The 22,659-nt window shown below is 39.4% G+C and overlaps 1 protein-coding gene across 5 annotated transcripts in view; it reads right to left on the bottom strand.

The window, feature by feature from the left end:
- Nucleotides 1-22,659, bottom strand: part of DNAH5 (dynein axonemal heavy chain 5) — a 259,439-nt gene that overhangs the window by 167,113 nt on the left and 69,667 nt on the right. For all 5 annotated transcript variants that reach the window (XM_081825908.1, XM_081825907.1, XM_081825906.1 and 2 more), the window contains exons 7-15: nucleotides 21,796-21,972; nucleotides 20,284-20,397; nucleotides 19,139-19,246; nucleotides 16,943-17,065; nucleotides 16,172-16,387; nucleotides 12,718-12,825; nucleotides 7,342-7,427; nucleotides 6,230-6,551; nucleotides 5,072-5,278 (exon numbers count right to left, since the gene is read on the bottom strand). In XM_081825908.1, the coding sequence (XP_081682034.1) occupies nucleotides 5,072-5,278; nucleotides 6,230-6,551; nucleotides 7,342-7,427; nucleotides 12,718-12,825; nucleotides 16,172-16,387; nucleotides 16,943-17,065; nucleotides 19,139-19,246; nucleotides 20,284-20,397; nucleotides 21,796-21,972 (1,461 nt within the window). The remainder of the gene's footprint in view (nucleotides 1-5,071; nucleotides 5,279-6,229; nucleotides 6,552-7,341; nucleotides 7,428-12,717; nucleotides 12,826-16,171; nucleotides 16,388-16,942; nucleotides 17,066-19,138; nucleotides 19,247-20,283; nucleotides 20,398-21,795; nucleotides 21,973-22,659) is intronic.

Below are 22,659 nucleotides of genomic sequence, written 5' to 3' on the forward strand. Positions count from 1 at the left end.
CCCTGGGATCATGACCTGAGCCGAAGGCAGACGCTTAACCATCTGAGCCACCCAGGCGCCCTCAAGTGAGTTTTCTAAACCACGTTACCAGTGCCTTAGCCTATGCATCACAAGGCTCATTCATTCAACTTTGTGTGCTGGCACCATGCACTGCCTGATTCTCTGGGCACTTCTGATGGACCATACTCATCACCCAAAGTGCCGGGGTCACCCGAAGTCTGCCTCAGCCCGTTGCTGAAATCATAGGCCAAGTTTTGATGTAAGGCCCAAAGCATATAAGGAGTCAGGAACCAGCATCAATGTAAGTGTCACAGCTTTAGGTATCATGCATATGCCAAAGAAAACCAAGTTCACATCTCAGCCCAGATCTCACTCCTAAAGTCTAGACTCATATATGGTGAAAGCCTGTTTAGTATCTCCAACTGAATACATAAAAGACGTTTCAAACTTAGCATGTCCAAAACTGAAAGTTTGTTCTTCCCCAAAACCTTCTCTGCCCCCAGCATTCTCCATCCCATCCTACGGTGGCTCCTGTCTTTCAGATCCACAGACAATCCATCAGGATATCTTGTTTGCTCCATATTCAAGAGATCTGTATCTGACCTGCTTACCATATGCACCATACCCACCATCGCTGACTCTCCTCCAAGTTATTGTAATGGTCTACCATTGTCTCCCTGCTTCCACTAATGCCCCCTACAGTCTATGCTCAATTTCGCAGCAAGAGGCATCCTTTCAAAATGTAAATCAGACTATTAACCCCATTGCTTACATGACTGCATGCCTTCCCATCTCATTTAGAGCTACAAGTTCTTTTTTTTTTTTGCAGGAAAATATTTTTATTTTTATTTTTTTTATTATGTTAGTCACCATACAGTACATCATTAGTTTTTGATGTAGTGTTCCATGATTCATTGTTTGCATATAACACCCAGTGCTCCGTGCAATATGTGCCCTCCTTAATACCCATCACCAGGCTAACCCATCCCCCCACTGCCTCCTCTCTAAAACCCTCAGTTTGTTTCCCGGAGTCCATAGTCTCTCATGGTTCGTCTCCCCCTACAAGTTCTTATGTGAGTCTGCAAAGTTCTACCCAGGCTGGTCCCCATTACCTCTCTGATCTCTTCTGTAATCATTCTTCTCATCCCTTACCCAGTCCTGCCCTACTGTCTTCCTTGCTGGTCGCTAGCCTCAGGGACTTTGCATCCCCTTCAAATAATTACTCAAATGCCATCCTCTCAATCAGGCCTATCCCAAATACCTATTTAAGTTTGTAAACCATCATCAAAAACTACCTACACAGGTAGTTACTATCCTCTTTGCCCTGCTCTATTTTTTCCATATGCCTATCACTGTCTAATAGACTATGTAACTTACCTATTTTTAAGGTTCATGGGTTATTTGCTGTATTACCCAACTAGAATATAAGGACAAGAGTTTCTATAAGAACAAGAATTTTGTCCGCTTTGTTCAACGCACCTGAAACAGTACCGGGCACATAGGAGATGGTCAATCAATATTTCCCTAATTTATTAATTAGTTGTTATCAGGAGCATTTGTGATTAGAAACTCATGGATTCTGTTCCTACACTGAAATTTACCTGTTGTATAATATTGAACTGTGTCGGTCCTTTGTTCATATGTTACCATTTTAAATAAGACTAAAAGCACTTCCAGCCTATCTTTTTTGGTAATGTTAGTATTAATAATAATTAATTGTAAGAAGGTAACTTGAACACACTTCTCAAATACAACTGTTTTTAAGTTCATATTTGTAATATGCATGTTGATATTACTTTGTCATTAGATCAATGTTTACCCAAGTGTTTTCCTTGGATTACTAGCCCTAAGAGATTCTACTAAAAAAAAAAAAGAAAAACGGTCCATGGATGGGTAACTATCTCCCCTCTTGGACAATCACAATTAATATTAACGATTCTGAGAAAACTGTAAGAACAAAGTAAGAAGCCCAATGAAATTTTCTGAATTTTGTTAAATTGACAAGTGGAAAACCTCATTACAGTTTTATACTGTAATGGCCCAAACGGGCCACATAATCCTTTCTTCATATAATACTTTTCCACAATTTCTCTATATTCTTTCAATTTCCATGAAAGCCACTTTGGAAAAGTCTGCATTGTGTGGTTCTATGAGCAGCTACTTACACATTTGCTGAAGCGTTTATCCACGGCTTATCTTTTCTCAATGTCCATCACTTACTCTATCTGGGAAGCAAATCATTTTACTTCTCCCCTTTTATCCTTTTTAACCCCATGAGATATTATTCATTTTATAGATGATAAACTGAGGCTTAGAAGGGTAAAATAATTTGCGCAAAGATAATGGTTTGTATCCAGATCAAATCGGCTTTAGAATCTATACTCGTAATTGTTAGTCTAGGCAGGCTCATTTCTTTTTGAACTCCATTCCAAGGAAAAGTTGAAGAAAACAATCCCTCAGCTACCTTGGTGTATCTGTGGGAGCCAGAGAGCTCTGTTAAATATTCAGCACAATAACTCTGCAACATCGGAGGTAGTCCCCCAAACCCTCCGAAAGATCTGTTCCTACCAGCCACTCGTGTTGGGTGGGGATCTTTCACTCTTTCAACCTCAAAGATACAATAAATGTCAACCAGATGACAATTTACTTCCTTGAATTGTCATTTATATGACATTTTAACATTTTAAAACATTTTTTGATCCTCCTTCCCTCACGGTGTAGGATACATGTCCTCTCTCCTTGCATCTGGGTGGACTTCTGGAGCCCAACTGATTACAACAGAAGTGATGCTAAGACCTATGAGGCTGTCCTAAAAGCCATGCAGCTTCCTCTGTGTTTACTGCAATGTCCTCTCTTAGGACCCTGAATTAACCACATAAGAAATTCTACTACTCTGAGGCCTCCATCCTGAAAGACCACACATAGATGCTCCAGTCCTTAATCCCAACTGAGTGAAACTTTGTGCTATACTCATCAAAGAACCAGACACGAGAATGAGGTCACTTTGGACCTTCCAGATCCAACACCTGCCAGCTGAACTAAATAATCTTAGTCAATGCCACATGGAACAGAAGAATCACCTAGCCAAGGCTTGCTTAAACTCTTTATCCATGAAATCATGAAATATAATGAAATGATTGTTTTAAGCCACTACATTTTGAGGTTGGTTGTTAACCTGCAATAGATAACTGAAATAATAATTCTGTGGACAAAATTATTATTAGCAACTTTATATTCTGATAAATATTATTTCTTAGTAAAAAATACTAGTTTCTTTGCAAATATGTAAATTGACTAAGTGGTTTTCCTAACAGGCAAGAAAAGTCTAAAGGGAATCTCAACATGCTGACCAGTATTTGATGGGCCCACATTTGAGGAATGTCGGTCCATTGACAATATTAGCTTTTTAATATAACATGAAGGAGCGGAAAACAGTAGACTACAAGTCTGGGTTCAGGTGCTACTTCTGCCATTTACTAGATATGAAAACTTGGCTAAGTCATTTAACTTCTCTGAACCATGGTTTTGTCATAAGATAATATGATAATATTCTATCCCAATCACCTAACGTGGCTATGGATAAGATCACATGGAATAATGAATGGTTAAAATGTAAAGCATTATGCAAAGGCATGGCCTCACTGGCCCCATCCTATGAGGTTAGGCAGTATAAAACTGTAATGAGGTTTTCCACTTGTCAAATACCATGGCTGCATCTCTGCACTCACCTTGCACAAGATGCACTCGTCACTGATGATCATTCCCTCCCGCATGAGGATTTTCTAACCCTTTCTTCCCACCTCAATGACCAATCCTTAATTTTATTTGCATACTCATCCTCCTCTATCAGACCTGTTAATATTGGGACAACCAGAATTTAGCCTAGGCCCTCTACTCTTCTTTATCTTTATTCTCTTCCTTGGACATCTCACCCAGGACAATGACTTTAAAAACCAACTATATTTCAAGTTTATTTTTTTTTAGCAATCTCTATGCCCAATGTGGGGCTCAAACTCATGACCCCAAGATCAAGAGTTGCATGCTCATGGGGTGCCTGGGTGGCTCAGTCAGTTGAGCATCCAACTCTTGGTTTCAGCTCAGGTCCTGATCTCATGGGTCATGGGATCGGGCCCCACGTTGGGCTCTGTGCTCAGAGGGAGGCTGCTTAGATATTCTCTCCCTCAGCCCCTTCCCCCTTTCATGCTCTCTCTCTCTCGCTCTCTCTCAAATAAATAATCTTAAAAAAAAAAAAAAAGTTGCATGCTCTTCTGACTGAGCCAGCCAGGTGCCCCTAAATACCAACTATATTTTTAAAACTCTCAAAACTATGCCTTCCACTTTGACTTCTCCACTCAACTCCAGACTTAACATATCTATCTGCATGAATAACACCTCCATTTCGAACTCTAAAAATCATCTTATGCTTCAGATGGAAATTACTGATTCCCTCCTGTCTTCCAAAATATAGTAGATCCAGTCTTTGCCATCTCTGTAAATGGAACTTTCATTCTGGGCCACGGCATGTTACTGAGCAAAAGTTATACAGAAAAATGACCTACACAGTAATACATAATCGCCCTACTTTAGTAAATCCATTGCGTCGCTCACACCAAAAACAAAGGAATCATCCTCAAGTTCCCTCATAACCTGCTATTGACATTATTCTCTAATCCACGGATCTACCACTCAGCTGCCACCCTATTTTAAGCCACCCTCATCTGCAACCTGAACCAATACAACAGCCTGCACGCTGCCTTCACACTGACACTCTTGTCCCCCTAACATCTATTCTCTACCTAGCAATAAGAACAATTTTTATTATAAAAAGCATCATGCCTTTTTCTCCTGCTTCAATTCCTACAATGGCTTCCTGGTGCATTCAAACTTATACCCTGGGTCTATGAGATCGGTGATGAGCAGGCCCTTGCTGACCCTAGAGTCTCATTCCCTCTCAGTCTCCATTTCAGTCATCCTGGGCACTTACTACCCCTCAACAGTGACACACCACCAGATTTTTTTTAATACAAACTGGGGCTAGCCAGAAAGGAGGAAAAAAATTAAAGTACCATACCTTCATGTTACTGAAGTTCTTTTTGTATACATCCCGTTTCTGGAACAGGGCAGCTGCAAATGGTGAAACTTCTAGACCCATCTGCATCATGCACTCTGTTTCTCTAAATAAGGTTAATATCTGAGGATCAAAGTTTACAAACAATTCCCCTGTGCGTGGAGCCTTCACCAATAAAGATGCCCCAAGTCCTATGTGAATTTCTTCAACCTGTGTGAAGAGAGATCAACATTTTTACTATTGGAAAGTTCAATGCCTACACAGGGTATCTAGCTCAGCATTTCTGGGAACGCTGACCAGGAAGTATTCTCACATGGATTTGAGCTTCTCAAATTAAAGACAACACTCTTCTTCTAAGGTCACTTTCAGAAAAGGGCCTTCAAGCTTCAAGTGAAGCTATGCAGTCAATCTGACAAAACGTCTGGGTTGTGACTCTCTCACACCCGACAGATAAGTAGACAAGAGTGCAAGAGTGGGGGCTTCTCAAAAGCCATTTAGCTCCGAGGTACCTTCATGCCTATTCCGTTATTTTTCCTAACAAAAGTTTCATAAAATCTACTAAACTCAGTTTTCAGTTATCTAGGAAAACAATGAATACCCCTATGGGGACATCTCTGTTATTGGCTCAGTCACCAAAAGCTGAACCAGGAGAATGAGACACCAAAGTAGCTTTGTCAGCCTGAATTTTATCCTCTGAGACACTTCCTGCCAATCTACAGAGAGATACAAGTGTTGGTAGGGTATGAAATACAATTTGACGAACCTAGTATAACCAAAGAAAATTTAAGACTTTGCTTAACAGAGACATACTAGTATTTACTGACCCATTACAGAACTTAATGGATAGAAAATAAGTCAGAAATCCTAATCAACTAGGTAAAACAACCAATAAACAGGATCTTCTTTCTCCCTTAGGAGTCTGTAAATTAAATAAAAATGAGTTTCTGTTACCTGGCTTATAATTTTTTTTTCAAAATTAATCATTATTTTTCTTCATGGACATATTGTACTCTTTGATTATCTACATTCAACCAAACCTGCCTTAGGAAATACCCACAAATCCAACTTTCTACAGGAATAAAACTGCCCTGGGCTAGCAGAGGGTTTCCCACTGATTTGACAATGTAGACGTCTTTGAGGAGCACACATGTAGAGACTCACCTGTTGAAGCCATGCCCTGTGGTAGAGAACCTCAAACTCCAGGAGTACCTTGGCTACTCTGTTGTAATTGCGAATCACGGGCTTGGCTTCAGCCGTCTGGAGCACAGTTGGGTGCTGCTGGAAAAGCTGCATTGGTTGCTGAATCCTGTGGAAGAGCTGACGGGCCCAAAGAATCTTCCCGGCGATGGGAGGCTGATCTCGAGCCAAAGGAGGATCGCATTTCTGCTTTGTATACAGCTTAGAGATCATATCAATGTCAGCCCCATAGTTCTCAAGAACACGCCGATATTTGTCATCAATACCAAGATTAGGTATGTTCAATCTGATTTTTTAAAAAAGCAAATGGTTTGAATTAATGAGAAGATATCTAGCAATCTCCTTTATTAAGGTTTATTTTAAAGCATATGGTAATGGAGGGGCACCTGGGTAGCTCAGTCGGTGAAGTGTCCGACTCTTGGTTTTGGCTCAGGTAATGATCTCAGATCAAGCCCTGCGTCAGGCTCCACACTGAGTATGGAGTCTGCTTGTTCCTCTCCCTCTGTTCCTCCCCCTGTTCACTCTCTCTTTCTCTCTCAAATAATAAATAAATAAAACCTTTAAAAAACATACGGTAATGGAAAAGAATGAGGTATTTGGCATTTTTAAAAAATCAAAATAATATCAATCTATCCATTATATCACTATAAAGTAGTTTTAAAAAATAGGATTGGGGTGCCTGGCTGGCTCAGTCAGTAGAGCATGTGACTCTTGATTTCAGAGTCATGAGTTCAAGCCCCATGTTGGAAACAGAGTTTACTTAAAAAAAAAATAGTATCAATCCTTAAAATCTAGGCAAAACCATTAATCTGGTAAGAATTTTTTCAAGTTACTTAAACATTAATATGAAAGGCAGTTACAAGTTACTTCAAAGCTAACAGGAAATAAAACAAATTCTTAATCATCTGAAGAACTTAAAAACTGAGACTTTGTTATGCTGAATGACAAGAAAGGATTTTCTTTCCATTAGAATATGAAAAAATAATTAATAATAACAAAATAAGCTAAACTATGCTCATATGACCCCAGTTTTAGAAAATAGAATAGAATTTGCTTCAAATTCTATTGTTTTTTACCTTTCAAATTTCTTTAACATACTTAGAGCTTGATTTGTGTTTTGAATCTTTTCAAATGTAACATCCATGAACTTCTGCAACTCATTCTAAAATAGAATAAAGTCTGATTGTAAACAGTGAATTTGCATTGAGAAATGTCCTACTTTTTAAAAAAATTTTAGAGTATGCATTTTTTATCAAAATGCAATTGACACACAACATCATGTTAGTTTCAGGTACAACACGTTGATTTGACAATTCTGCACATTTCTCAGCACTCAGTGCTCACATAAGTGTAGTCACCATCGGTCACCATAAATTATTACAATATTATTGAGAAAAAAGTCCTCTTGAGCAGCAAGACAAAAGAGCTCCCCACTCTCTATGAACACATACAGCACAGGACAAAATATAACAGAAAATTTAATATTCACCTGAGCTTGAAAGATAAATGCCCAGAAGCCAGAACAAAGAGAGACTTGAAAGCCAGAGCAGTCAAGGGAATTGGCACCATGGCAGGCTCCATGGATTTGGGTCAGATACAGGGCCTGGGGGTTAGCACTGGGGTTTTATCACAGTGTGGGTAGAGAAGCTGAGGGGTCCTAACCCTTTCAACAGATCCCTGCAGAAAGCCAGCCCAAGCAGTGATTCTGTCCACAAGGTGGGGAAAGCAGCAAGGGGGCTTGCCAACTGCCCAGAGCCATGAATGGATGAAACAGGCCATCATGATCCCACACTTCCTCTATAAAGGGCCATGCAGCAACTATTTTCAGCTCTGTGGAACAGGTACCCTTCACAAGTACTCATCCTATGTCTGTGCCATACTTAGAGGGGGGTTCTGAGTTTAGACTATGCATGAGCTAGAATGGTCTAACCTAAGAAATTAATATAACAGCTAGTCTGGAATGGCAAAACCACTGGGGCCCCATCAGAAGGAAGGCAAAGCCACTCTATATAAACACGTCCATAGCCCAGGGCCATAAGACCACTACAGAAAAATAAATTAGTAAATAACTCCTGAGAATTTCAAAAGGAATGACTTAATATCAAAGTTTTAAGAAGTACCTCTTTCATAAAGCCCTCAAATCTATTTTCCAAAATGATTCTCATTAAGGTTGTCCTGAGAACATCACACATCTTATACCATTGTACAATTTTGTCCAAAAAAAATAAAAATCGCACCAAAAAATGAAGCACGTGATTTCTTCTTTGTTCACTGTTAAGATTTAGTACAGTTGTCGTTAAAATCTAAATTGAGTTAAAGACAGAAAAATTATTTCATTGTTTTCTGTCTCTTGCTTCAAGATAAAGTTCCAATCAATCCTTTTTTTTTTTTTTTTTGTCAATTTTACCAGACGGAAGTTTTGAGCCTCTACAATTCTGAAGGAGTCATTAACTTATGTAGGGATAAAACCAGGAAGCTGGTTGCATATGCAGTGAGAATTAGTACCAAGATGACCTTGATGGTACATAAGTAATTTGGCAAGACAACCAGTTGGAAATATCCAGGACACCAATGGAAACACTCAACATTTGAAGAGACATTGCAACCGGGGGGAAGTAGGAATGCTCCCTGCCCCATTCAGCAGAACCCCAAAGTTGAAGGATCACTATACCTATGACAATATATTCTTGCTCTCAATACTTCTCACTACTCCCACTGAAACTATATTATGAATACCCTTTATATATAAAAAATATAGATATATTGATTGATGCTATTTCTTCTGCAAAGACCACATCCTAAGATTGAGAAATGCACCAAAGAACAGTACAGTTAGGGCGCCTGGGTGGCTCAGTCGGTTAAGCGACTGCCTTCGGCTCCAGTCATGATCCTGGAGTCCCGGGATGGAGTCCCACATCGGGCTCCCTGCTCAGCGGGGGGTCTGCTTCTCCCTCTGACCCTCTTCCCTCTCGTGCTGTCTCTCATTCTCTCTCTCTCAAATAAATAAATAAAAATCTTTAAAAAAAAAAAAAAAGAACAGTACAGTTAGCCTACCTAAATAAACACTCAAATGTTGTCACTACATTCACAGGAAAAAAAAAAATTGTGTATAAAGTGTGCACAACTAGAACATTTGCAATGCTTCCAGTCCCTCCCTCGAACTTCAGACAGCAGCAACTTATTGAACTCTAACACTTGTACCTGGTTTCCCTTCCTCTTCTACACTGTGGCTTCACAAACCCTGTGCTAAGCTCTGTATGAACATCTAAGACCTTGGATTCATCTTCTGTTCCCTCATCCTTAGGCCCATTCTTACAGTCTTGTGGAGTCTAGCCATGGAATCTTCATACTAGTCCTCTTATTAGTTCTGGGCTCTCGGACCCTACTCAGTTTTTCCTTTTCTCAGCTTGACATCTCAACAGCTCATGCTTTACTAAATACTGCCTTATCTGCCTGCTGGAGTCAGTATGCTTCTAGACTTCCAACACTCACCTGGTTCCAAGGCACTCCCTCTCTTTGACCAGTTAGCACCAGCAGGAATCCTCAACCTGGATAGGATTCCAGGCTTTGATCCCCCGGGCTGTGGAGCGCTGGACACAGCCCTGATGCAAACCACTCATGTACCCCTACCACCACCACCCCCCATGCCCTCCAGTCTTTATCTTGGAGACACCACAGTTCCCTCCCTCCCTTATCTCCAAGGTTCATCCCCTCTGCCCTCAACTCCAACCAGAGCTGTGGAAAGGTCAGTATTTTCACCCTGATCTTATAGAGACAAGGGCCGAATTCATGAGAGTGGATGAGTAATTTAAAGGAGAAAGGGGCTGGTTAAGAAAAAGAGAATGGAAGGGCACCTGGCTGGCTCAGTCAGTGGAGCGTGTGACTCTTGATCTCGGGGTTGTGAGTTCGAGCCCCACATTGGGTGTAGAGATTACCTAAAAATAAAAATCTTAAAAAAAAAAAAAGAGGGGCACCTGTGTGGCTCAGTTGGTTAAGCATTGTACTCTTGAGCTCAAGTCGTGATCTTGGGGTCATGAGATCAAGCCCTGCGTTGGGCCCCACACTCAGTGGGGAGTCTGCTTCTCTCTCTCTCCCTCTCTCTCTGCCCCTCCCCCCAGCTTGTGTGTCTCTCTCTCTCTCAAATAAATGAATAAATCTTAAAAAAAAAAAAAAAAATGAGAGAATGGAGAAAGCAACAAAGAAGTCAAAGGAAAATTGGTCATCCAACCAAAGAGACAAGTAGACCATGTTTGAGGTGTAAGAGGAGATAAACAATAGTGTTGAATTAAAAAAAAAAAAAGATTAGTGAGAATAGGAACTAGCATCTACAACTAATGCCTTAAAACCAGGCTGTAGGGCATTTATAAAATTATATTCTTGGTATTATACAAAGTGGGCACAGTCTTGAAAAGGTCACCCCACTCCTCTCACGTCCCCCATCCATGTACTTGGACAACATATTGTTCTAGCATGAGGTACAGCCTCCGCTCTGAAGCCTTTACTAATTTCAGCCAAGCAGAGGGCAGGGGTGTTCTCCTAGGGTCACATCCTACCCTCACCAGCTGCTGCAATTACAATATCCTGTGTTATAGCTTGTCCTCCCTGTAAGCTTCCTTAGGACTTCTTTGGAATATGTCCTTTTATCTTTGAATCCTCACTTCCAGGTACAAGATCAGAATATTATACTTTTACAGTTGGTCATTTTAGCCACTATTTGCCCTATTTAGCCACTATTTGCCCTTATTTAAATGATGTACCCCTTATTCTAACATATATGTATATTTTAATCGTATCACATGTCTGCCTCTGTCTGACTGTGAGCTCTGAGGGCAAATCTACAGGATTTACTTCTGTATTTATAACCCACAGCATAAAAGCACAATGTTTAACTGATGTACAGTAAATGATTATTTAATTGCAGTAAATCTAGTTGTTATTAATTCATGACTCACACATTAATTTGGCATTCTTTGCTCTCCAATTATGTAAGGTGCCCTGGAGACGGAAATAGGAATGAAGACAATTCCTGCCCTAAAGGTGTTCACCATCTACCTACAAGCTACTGAAATACCACGTGATCCAAAACTGTTGGGAAGCACAGAGAATCAGGACTGCCACTGCCCATTGATTTCCAAAAAGAGATCAAGATCCACTGCCCCTGGGGCACTTGGGTGGCTCAGTTGGTTAAGTATCTGCCTTTGGCTCAGGTCATGACCCCAAGGTCCTGGGATCGAGTCACGTCAGGCTCCCTGCCCAGTGGGAAGCCTGCTTCACCCTCTCCTCCCTGCTTGTGCTCTCTCTATCTCTGTCTCTCTCACTCAAATAAATAATAAAAATCTTAAAAAAACAACAACAACAACAACAAAAACTGTGCCTTGTTCTTCCTCTGCAAGTGAGGGTAATAACAGCACCCACCTTATAGGATTATTGTGATTATTAAGCAGTTAACACCCATAAAGTGCTTAGGACAGTACCTAACATATAGAATTAGCTCATTCTATTATGATTCCTTTTACCTCTGAACCCGCCCCCTCAGAGCTCTTTTTCCTTCAAGTGCAGAAATTGACTTCAAACCAAAAATTTTGGAAAAGAAGTAACAGAATGGCCATTTTCCTTTTATAAGCAGAAAGATGTATACTTAGCACTTCACTAGGATGAAAAGAAGTTTGAATACGAGCTATGGTAGACAGCTATGGAGTCATCTCCCCTTTACCCTCCTTGATCCTCCTCCTCTAATGACAAACATTCCCAATCTCCCCCCGACTCCAAGAGGTCCCAACCCCCCTACTCTTACCACATAACCCACAGGTGACAGGTCCAGGCCTAGACACTCCACTAGAATTGGCCAACCCAACCCTTTCCTGAGGGATTTGAAGCTGGGGCTGGTCCTGATATATGTTCTCAGAAGTTGCTAATGGCCATCCATTGCCCACATGGACTGGAAGTCAAGAAGGCTGGTCTTCTGTGAGAAGGGGTGGGGGGCTGGGGGCACAAGGAAAAAGAGGAAGAGGCTGCAGACCAAGAAGGACCCAAGTGCTGAGTGGGTTCTGGTACCACTGCTTCTCAGGCCAGCTGCAACCCTGCCTTTGAAACTACCAGACAGTTGGTCAGAATCATTGCTATAAAGTAACAAACAAATGGAAACGAATTTCTAAATTCTAATAACCCCACATTTCAACAGAAGAAGAAAATTAATTTTCTAAGAAGATGGAAGACGTGCAGAAGTCTGTGATTACAGATCATTATCCAAAGCTATATTTATGACCCTTTAAACCATGAAAAAGAGCCTTCAATTATTAATGTGAAATCACAAAATGCAGGCTGAGGTTGTGATCGGTCACCTCTGTGATGAAGATGCCTCTCCCTTCTGAATGGTTAATGATTAGCAGCATTATACAGATTGGAAAAAATAAACACACAACTGTCAACAGGAATTTTATTATATGACTTACATGAAGGTCATTAGTCTGCTTGCAAAACTCTTCATAATCTTGGTCAAAATCCATTTTCCGCTGGTCTAAGAAATTATATTCCTTTTTCTTTATGGTAGCAACCATACTCTGAAATGTTATGAAAGAAGTAAGACAATATTTCAATATTCTTGCATTACTTAATTAAATATGACCTTTAAATGTAGAACTGTATAATCATTCCCCAAAAATCAACTTAAAAGGAGCCTTATTTCTTTAATTATTCATATTGCTTAATGCTTATCAGAGGCAATATAATGTTGCCTAGTGCATTCAAAGAAATCATTTAGAAAGCATTTTCACGAGGTTTTACGTATTCCTAAAGAAAAATAGAAAATAAACCACATCTGAAAAGTAGGAGAGATGTTTTCTCTAAAAATTTCTTACTAACGACAACTGAAATTAAAAAAAAAAAAAAAAGCCCAGACTAGAATTTACTAAAACATTTTTCATTGAAAAGTTTAAGTCTTCTCAGAAAATAAATAACACTAACAGAACCCAAACAGCCTATAATATCTGAAGATGAAAAAGCATCTTCCAGGCCTCACATGTCTTAAATAAAACATCAAACCACAATCTGCCGTTTAAAGACTCTCCAGAATTAACTGCTTCCCCCTATCCTGCAAAGCCACAGTCTGTGACTACAGAAGTACAAACCAGGCAACTCGTCTCCTTGAGAATACTATGATAATACATAAAACGATATACGTTTTGTTTGCTCAGAATAATGAGCTATCATGCTCTATGATCATTCTTAACCAGGTACTAAGCTATTCCCAAACTCAGGTGTCCACACTGTTGACAGAGGCATATAATTTTTATGAAGAAAGTTGAGCCTCCTTCCATCATCTCTTCTTCAAAGTCATTTCCATTTAAACATCAATTCGAATCTCTCAATAGACAAAAGTGTATAAGCTGCGTAACTTCTTGAATCAAGTTTACTAATTAAAACCTACCCTTTCTTGCTGTTTAAGTACAAAATTAGTTCTACGAAGACACTGTATCCATGTTATGCTGCCCATCATGTTATGTGCAATGTATACAAATGGTCACTTAAGAGTATTAAGTTAATAAACTGATTAATCATGACCTTAAACCAACTAATCAAACTTGATCTACTAAATCATTTACTTGACAGATACTTATTGCACACCTATTATACGCTAGTGAACTCTGAAGACACAGGAAGGAACGGAAAAAACAAAGGTCCCTGCCCTCAGAGGACGTCCATCCTCAGTGTGGGAGAGGGGTCAGAATCTATGCAAAGCACAAATAAATGAACAGGATAATTTCACACCATGATAAAATGAGCAATGTGACATAGAGTGATTGAGAGGAACAGAGATCAAGGAAAACCTAACTGAGAGGGTCATTTAAATGAAGATCTGGAAGCCAAGAAGGAATAACCATGTGATGATCCAGAGGCAGAACTTTCCAGAAAAAAAGCTCTATAAGCCCTACGGCGGTCTGAACTGACTTGTATCTGGAGAACATCAAAGAAGAAAGGCAGGCAAGGAGGTGGGAGGGGTGGACAGGACCTTGACAGCGATGCAAGGAGCCTGAGCTTCCCTTCCACGGTCACCATTTTGAACTTCTAACATCGGTACTAACACAAAAATCTCACTTGTTGCTTTCATGCACCAGCTACATTTTATGTCACTACCCTCTGGTACATCCATTTGAATCCTCATTTCACTTTAGATTTTTAAAGCAATTTCTCTTCCCAGTATTTTAATCAGGTTAGAAAAGTCTTTATCTGCATTTAGATGTATAGTTCAACTTCTCCTTCAAAAATAAACTTTGAAATATGCTCCAAAGTTATTTTTTCATTAAGAATAGAAAATAAATAAATTCCAAACTGAAAAGTAAATGAACACATTCTGTCTTTGTCTTACAAAAAGGTCGGTTTCAGATACAGATTATCCACCCTGAAGATAACCTAAGATAAGATAACCTAAGATAACCCAGCCCACCTAAAATGTTTCCTGCTATATAACAAAGGTCTTTTTTCTTCTTTTCCTAAAATCTGGTCTACTCAGGAAATGAAAAAATTCCTGATATTAGCCTAAACTGTTAAGAGTACAAAAACCAACGTGTGGCAGTAAATTATATGATCCTTTTCAAATTCAAGTACAAAAAAAAAGAAAAAAAAATTAGCTTTTAATATTACTGTCCCCAAACATGAGAAACTTGACTATACCTAGACTAAGAATCTAAAACCCATTTTGGGGGCGCCTGGGTGGCTCAGATGGTTAAGCGTCTGCCTTCGGCTCAGGTCATGATCCCAGGGTCCTAGGACTGAGCCCCGCATGGGGCTCCTGGCTCAGCAAGGAGCCTGCTTCTCCCTCTCCCTCTGCCTCCCTCCCTGCTCATGCTTTCTCTCTTTCTCTCTCTGTATCTCTGTGTCTCAAATGAATAAATAAAATCTTAAAATAAGTAAGTAAATAAATTAATTAATTAAATAAAACCCATTTTGTTTGTAAATTGTTTTTTTAAAGATCTTCAAAACATTATTAGATCACTGTGCCCGCTTAAAAACTAAGATGAGTTACACATATACCCTTATAAGATAAAGGAGTTAAAAATCAAAGTAATTGGGAACGGTCAGGCTAAATTAAAATCTGGTCCCCTTATTTTGTTAACATAGGTCCAAATGAAATGCTAAGTGTAGCCACAACTGGATGCACCCAGAACTCGGTGTCAGCTAGTTCCTGACACATAGTATGTGCTTCATTAAATATTTCTTGCATGAATAAATGAAATAATAAGTTATATTCAAACATTTTTCTTGTGCTACTAATGAAAATGCTCTTACTAATGATGATTAGAGTATTGAGAAGTCATTCTCATAATCACATAACTGAAAAGAACATATTAGCACCATTACACAATTCTCATATAGATTTAATTTCTTTATTGTTCAAGGGCCATGAGCTTCCATCTAACATTACAGATGGATTATTTGAATCATTCTAAATATAGATATTTGCACAAAATATTAAAGTTTTAGTTACGGATAAGGGTAGCAAATTTAGTTTTAAGGTACAGAACCTGGGGACGCTTGACCAGCTCAGTCAGTGGAGTACATGACCCTTGATCTCCACGTTGTTAACTTCAGTCTCACGCTGGGTGTAGAGATCACTTTTAAAAAAAATAAAATCTTTAAGGGCGCCTGGGAGGCTCAGTCGGTTAAGTGTCTGCCTTGGGCTCAGGTCATGATCCCAGGGTCTTGGGATGGAGCCCCGCATCGGGCTCCCTGCTCAGCAGGGAGTCTGCTTCTCCCTCTCCCTCTGCTCTTCCCCCTCTCCCTCTGCTCCTCTTCCACTCACTCTCACTCTCACTCTCTCTCTCTCTCAAATAAATAAATAAATAAATAAATTTTTAAAAATAAAAATAAAAAAAACTTTTTTAAAAAGACAGAAAGGAAGAACAGAACCTGGTATTTAGTGACCATGTCTTCGAGCCCTTCAATTTTAGAATCTTGCAGGACTGAGTATGTCTGGAAGGTTGTAAAGATATCTATTATCTTGGCAAGACGTCGGTGGAAAGTTTCAAATTTTCCAAAAATATACATCTCACTAAATTCAAATTGCTTTTCACTTGGGTCTTGTTTAAGCTTTTGTTTCACCTTGTGAAAGCAGTGCTGGTATTCCTTAAAGTTAAAAACCAAAATATTAGAAAGGGAACATAACAGGTACCAACCTTATTCTCTTACGTTGGAGGCAGCCACAAATTTAAGGTAGAATTGCAAACCCTCCAAGTTTCATGCCTTTGTATGTACCCTTTCTTCAGCTGGGAATGCCATGTTTCCCAACTCCCAATCTAGCAAATTCCTGATTATTCATGATCTAACTCAATGTCACAGCCTTTCCACATGGTCCCCCTGGCCAACAGTAGTCTCCCTCTGCGTCTAGCTCCCCATTTGTCCCCAAGAAACTAAACAGACTACTGCATCTTTGCACCTCTGTCACTGAGTGTGGTGTTGGGACATAACCGGCCCCCAAAACGATAGAATAAGTGAGTAAATCGTGAGAGCAGATTTACTAACATTCCATTTTCTTAACAATAAAGAATTACTGTTTTACAAAAAGAATGACTTTTGAGCAACCAATAACACAGTCACGGCCAGGTGATTTAAGATGCATCAGCAAAAACAACATACAAATAATAAAACGTTATCTAAATATGTTATTAAGCTGACCTTTACCTGCTTAAGCTTAATTGCAGACAATATTTTTTCCACCACAACATCCTGCGGCTGGCTCCAGATGGAAGCAGTTCCATTGTTGGTAATATAGGCTTTACACGCAGATATCATCTGATTAGTCACCTGGAATGTCCCAATAAAATGGTGTGAAGTACATAAAACAGCCATCAGTCAACAGCTGGACTAGAGGGTCCTTGACTCCTCTACCTCTCAGAGTGTACAATCTATGAACTTGACATTAGGTTTACTTTTTTCCATCACAACTATGATCCAGCACCAACATTTTTTTTGCCCCAGCCTTACTGAGGTATAAATGACAAACAAAAATGGTATATATTTAAGACGTACAACATGATGCTTGATATTCATATACAGAGTGAAATGATTACCACAATCAAGCTAACACATCTACCCCCTCACGGTCACCGTTGTATGTGTGTTGAAAAGACTTAAGATCTGCTCTCTTAACAACTTTTGAGTACACAATACAGTATTATTAACTATAATCACTATGCTGTGCTTTAGATTCCCAGAATTTACTCATCTTATAACTGAAAACTGTAGCTTTTGACCAGCATCTCCCCATTTCCCACTCTCTCCAGCCCCTGGCAACCACCCTTCTACTCTCTGCTTCTATTTGTTTGACTTTTTTAGATTCCAGTATGGACTGTCAAAGTCATTTATAAAACCAGAGTTGGAAGCACTATGGCAAATCAACAATTCAGGCGCCCCTGTGTATGCAGGATGAACACCTTAACCAGCCAGGAAGGGATTCACTTCCCTATCTAAAAGCTGTTGAGAGTCCCCCAGTCTCCTTAGGTAGCCTGCTCTAACATGTAACTCACAGTCTCCAAGTGCCTTGGGAAGGACCGTCCACCCTGGTCATTTTAAGACACCAGGAGCCGGAGCAGAAATGTCAAAGGGAGAAGCAACAGAGAGTCAAGCTGACTTCCATATGCACTCATGTTTTATCCATCCTTCCAAACTGTAAAAAACTTTCAGAATTTTCTTGTGATTTTTTTTTTTTAACAAATTAAAAGGAAAACCAGATGACTATCCAGTGTGCACGGAATGACTTGATGTCTGGGATGTGTAGGGCAAAGGTCGGGATGCACATGAAATTAGATGGATGGCGTGCAGGCGGAACCTTGGTAACAGGTACATGGGGGGCTGGTGTACCACTCTCTTTCCTTTTGTACCTGCCTCAAAATTTCCATAGTGAAAGGGTTTTCAAAATTAGATAAATGATGGTTTCACAATTTTGTTCAAAAACAGGACTTGCCGATAATATGCACGAAGCCTGGTGTGATGACACAAATTGACTTTTGAGTCTCTGGCTCAAAGGAATATCCCTCACGATCCTAACGCGTCCTTTGAACGCGGGAAGAAGTGCAGCAAGAATCTCGTGGATTTCCTTCCTTTTTCTGCCTGAAGTGCCTGACTGAGAGCAGAAGAAAGGGAGTCTCCTGTCCGGCTCTCGGGGTGGACGTCCCCCTTGCCAGCAAGAGCCACGCTTCCTAGTATGTTAGCATCCGCAATACAAGCCCAGATGAGACGAAAATGCCTCTATCTTAATACAACGCTTAAAACTTTCACCTTGGTAATGAAAGTCATTTACTTCTTAGGGACTGTTCAAAATGGGAAAAGCAACAGTGCTCACCACCAACAGTTACAAGTTAGGACATAAGGTTTAAAGATCGTTATGTTTTTTGGCAGAATCATTACAACTGCTTTATGGATTACTGAAACGTTGCAAGTGGATTTCATTACCATGATTACTGTTCTAATAAACCAAGTAAACAACTGTGGCATCAGATAAATTTGGAAAAGTGACACATGAAATATAAAGCAGGAGAAAGCCAGTTAAATATAGTTTTTCTTAATAAAAATTTACCCAATAGGAATAAATAATGTGCTAAATAACATAGGGAAATTCAAAGAGAATCTTTATTTTTTTTATTTTTATTATATAAATAACACCATCTTTATTATAATAATTACTTTGGAAATAATGCTTTATGATTTGTGAGAATCAGCCTCACAAATACACTTAATTCTCTCTGTTGAGAGATTAAAACTTTTTCTCTCATTGTAGGATACACAGACACTGAATTACGCCAATATGGTCATTTCTAACTATTAAAAAATTAAAAATGGCAAAAAAAATATAAGTCACCATGGACTCTATGCACTCACCTTTACAAACAGAGATGTGATCTTCTCAGAGGTGTTATAGTACTGAGAGATACTATAGATCATTTTAATTGCATTTATAAGTGTAGGAATAGCATCAATCATGGATATCTGGAAGACACCACGAGAGTTTTCAAAGAAACAAATATCAAATTCAGCAAAATTCTAACAGTCGAACCATTCAATCTTCATTAGAATAAAATTAGCTATGAGACTTTTTTTAATTTTTTAAATATTAACTAACACCACTAACTACTTACTAACGAACTACTAACAAACACTAATGAACTACTTACTAACGAACTACTAACTTAACTAACACTACTAACACTACCACGAAAATATTAACTATCACTTCACATAAATGTATTTAAGGGTAATTCTATTTGTATTATTTAGTCATATGCAGTTAATCAAATTTTATTTCTATGCAAGAAACATTAGCTTTCTGTTAATGACAAGGTTAACAGTTAATTTTATAATAAATAAAAGCAGGCACTCCCTAAAGTTAAAAGATAAAACACCAGCTGATAACCCTTCCCACACTTCTTTGAGTATCATCCAGAATATCAATTATAATACTTAATGGAAACTGGAATATACAATAAGGGTTTTTAAAATATAATATTGCATATTCATCATAAACAGAGATAGACAGATCTAGATAGACATGAGTGCAGTTGACCCTTAAACAATGCAGGGGTTAAGAGCACAATCCCCATGTAGTTGAAAATTCATGCATAACTTCTGACTCCCCAAAAACTAAACTACTAATAGCCTACTGTCGACCAGAAGCCTTACCGATAACATAAAAAGTTGATTAACACATATTTTGTATGTTTTGTGTATTATATACTATATTCTTACAATAAAGGAAGCCAGATAAAAGAAAATGGTTAAGAAAGATAAACTACATTTACAGCACTGTACTGTGTTTATGAAAAAATCCACATGTACGTGGACCTATGCAGTCGAAAACCATGTTGCTCGAGGGTCAACTGTATACATGTATCATTTTCTTGAGAGTAGAAAGAGGTTTCAAAGACTTTTCCAACAGATTATAATATTAATGAACCAAACTGCACACTCAATTCAGCCAGTGCAAAAGGGTCATCAGTAGATTAAGCAAGTAGAGATCTTTAACTCACAGGATCACTACTGTACAAGGAGTCACAGCATTTTTCAAGTGTGTACAGATATTTGACATTGTCCTTTGCTTCATTCGCTGCATCAGTAACTCGAATATCCATCTCCCTCCAAGTCTAAGGACAAGACAGGAAAGCACTGTTAATGCATCGATTACAAAGGAACTTCCAATAGCACAGCTGCTAAAAGTCACCCCAAGTCTCTTGTGTCAGACTTTCAGTTTATCCTATGCCTCTCGCATCAAGCTGAATCCACAGGAATGAGGGGTATTGCCACATTGAAGAGTAGTTTAAATTCTTTGACTGAAGTTTTAAAGGGATCTCTTCACAGCCTTCTCTTATAAAATCTACTCAATAACTAGGACAGAGCATCAAGAGGGCACCAACCCCATCTGAACCCACACCTTCTCTCCTCCACTGGCTCCTGGATCCATTTTGCACCTCATTCCCATATTTTCTTTTTTTTTTTTTTTAAAGATTTTATTTATTTATTTGAGAGAGAGAATGAGAGACAGAGAGCATGAGAGGGAGGAGCGTCAGAGGGAGAAGCAGACTCCCTGCTGAGCAGGGAGCCCGATGCGGGACTTGATCCCGGGACTCCAGGATCATGACCTGAGCCGAAGGCAGTCACTCAACCAACTGAGCCACCCAGGCGCCCATTCCCATATTTTCTATGGTGAAGAACTGAAGGAAGCCTCCAGCCAATAGCCAGCAAGGAACTGAACCCTGCAAGAACCCCACAAGCAACTTGGAGGCAGGTCCTCCCCTGGGGTGGGCGAGCCTCAGATGAGCCAACACCCTGACCATAATCTCAGGAGAGATGCTGAGTCACAGGCATCTGGCTGAGCTGCATCCCAACTCCTGACCCACAGGCTGTGACATAATATATGTTTGCTGTTTTATGTTACTAAGTTGTAGGGTAATTTGTTACACTAGGGTATAAAAGCAATATTCTAGGGCTAAAAAAAAAAAAAAATATTCAAGTTAAGTTCTTATTTTAATACTCCTGGTTGGGGGCGCCTGGGTGGCTCAGTTGGTTAAGCGACTGCCTTCGGCTCAGGTCATGATCCTGGAGTCCCGGGATCGAGTCCCGCATCGGGCTCCCTGCTCGGCGGGGGGTCTGCTTCTCCCTCTGCCCTCTTCCCTCTCGTGGTCTCTGTCTCTCATTCTCTCTCTCTCAAATAAATAAATAAAAAATCTAAAAAAAAAAAAAATACTCCTGGTTGGTCCGAATTCCAAATATATATATAATCGTGATACTACGTTACATCTTAATTACATGCAATGCCCTCTAATTAATACATGTACTTACATGGACACAGGCCAACAGATACCGTTGATTCAAAGGCTATTTCCACAGTACTCAGAATTATAACAGGGGGATATTATCCAGCCTTAAAGTTTGTTCCTAAAGGTGTAATAACATTTTTCTGTACCTAGTTACTCCATGACATGAAAATGCACACAGAGAATTTTCACTCCCATGTCACAAAGCAAAAAGAAATGGCTGACAACCTTTAGAAGCTTGGACCTGGCGGCAGCAAGCACAGCCAACACAGCCTTCACATCCGGGCTTTTTAATTGATCCAAAAGGTAGTTAAATTTGGACAGTCTTTTTTTCCAGTGCTCCAGCTCTGCACGGGGCCCAAGGTCATCCGCTTCCTTACGCAGCTGGTTGTTTTCTGCAAGGACCTGAAAATGCACAGCAGAGCCTTGAACCTCTGACTAGGGCTGGCAGCATGAAAGTTATGCACAGGCAAAAAAAATAAGGAAATAAGTCAATTATGTTGTCGGAATCATGATATATTTTTATTCATGTGCATGCTTCAAATGACAGCCTTTTACTTGTATCCATTTTTAACCCTTTAACAAAAATGTAGTTGACTTGCTCTAACTGAAAACTACTTATTTAAAAAGCTTTAATGAACTTTTGGAGGACCTGTCCTCAGAAAGCTTCCTTGACTATCCACTTACTGTATAATCTTGGAACAATAGAACCTTGGAAAGCCCCCGTGCCTTAATTTGGTTAATTTTCATTGTGCTTACTTTTTGATTCAATGTCCACCTTCACTTAGGATTTTTCTGAAAATATTTTTTTTTAAGTTAAGTCTCAAGCTCCTTTTTGGAGGGCACAGTGTTTGGAAAACTTGTACTTCTACAGAGGTCCTCTCTCAAGTAAAATACACCTTGAGAAAACAATTGGCAAAGTGCAGTCTTCTTGTGACCTAAGTATTTAAAGCCATTTACTTTCATCTCTTCGAATTCTTACTATCTCTTCTTAACTAATGACTATAAATTAAATCACATTGAACTTCTCACCTTTTTAGGGGCTTGAAGTTAAACACTCAAGCAAATGGGAACGGCATACAATATACTGTC

The sequence above is a fragment of the Leptonychotes weddellii genome, chromosome 7, assembly GCF_054177405.1.
Source record: "Leptonychotes weddellii isolate Sample4059 chromosome 7, ASM5417740v2, whole genome shotgun sequence".
Classification (NCBI taxonomy): domain Eukaryota; kingdom Metazoa; phylum Chordata; class Mammalia; order Carnivora; family Phocidae; genus Leptonychotes; species Leptonychotes weddellii.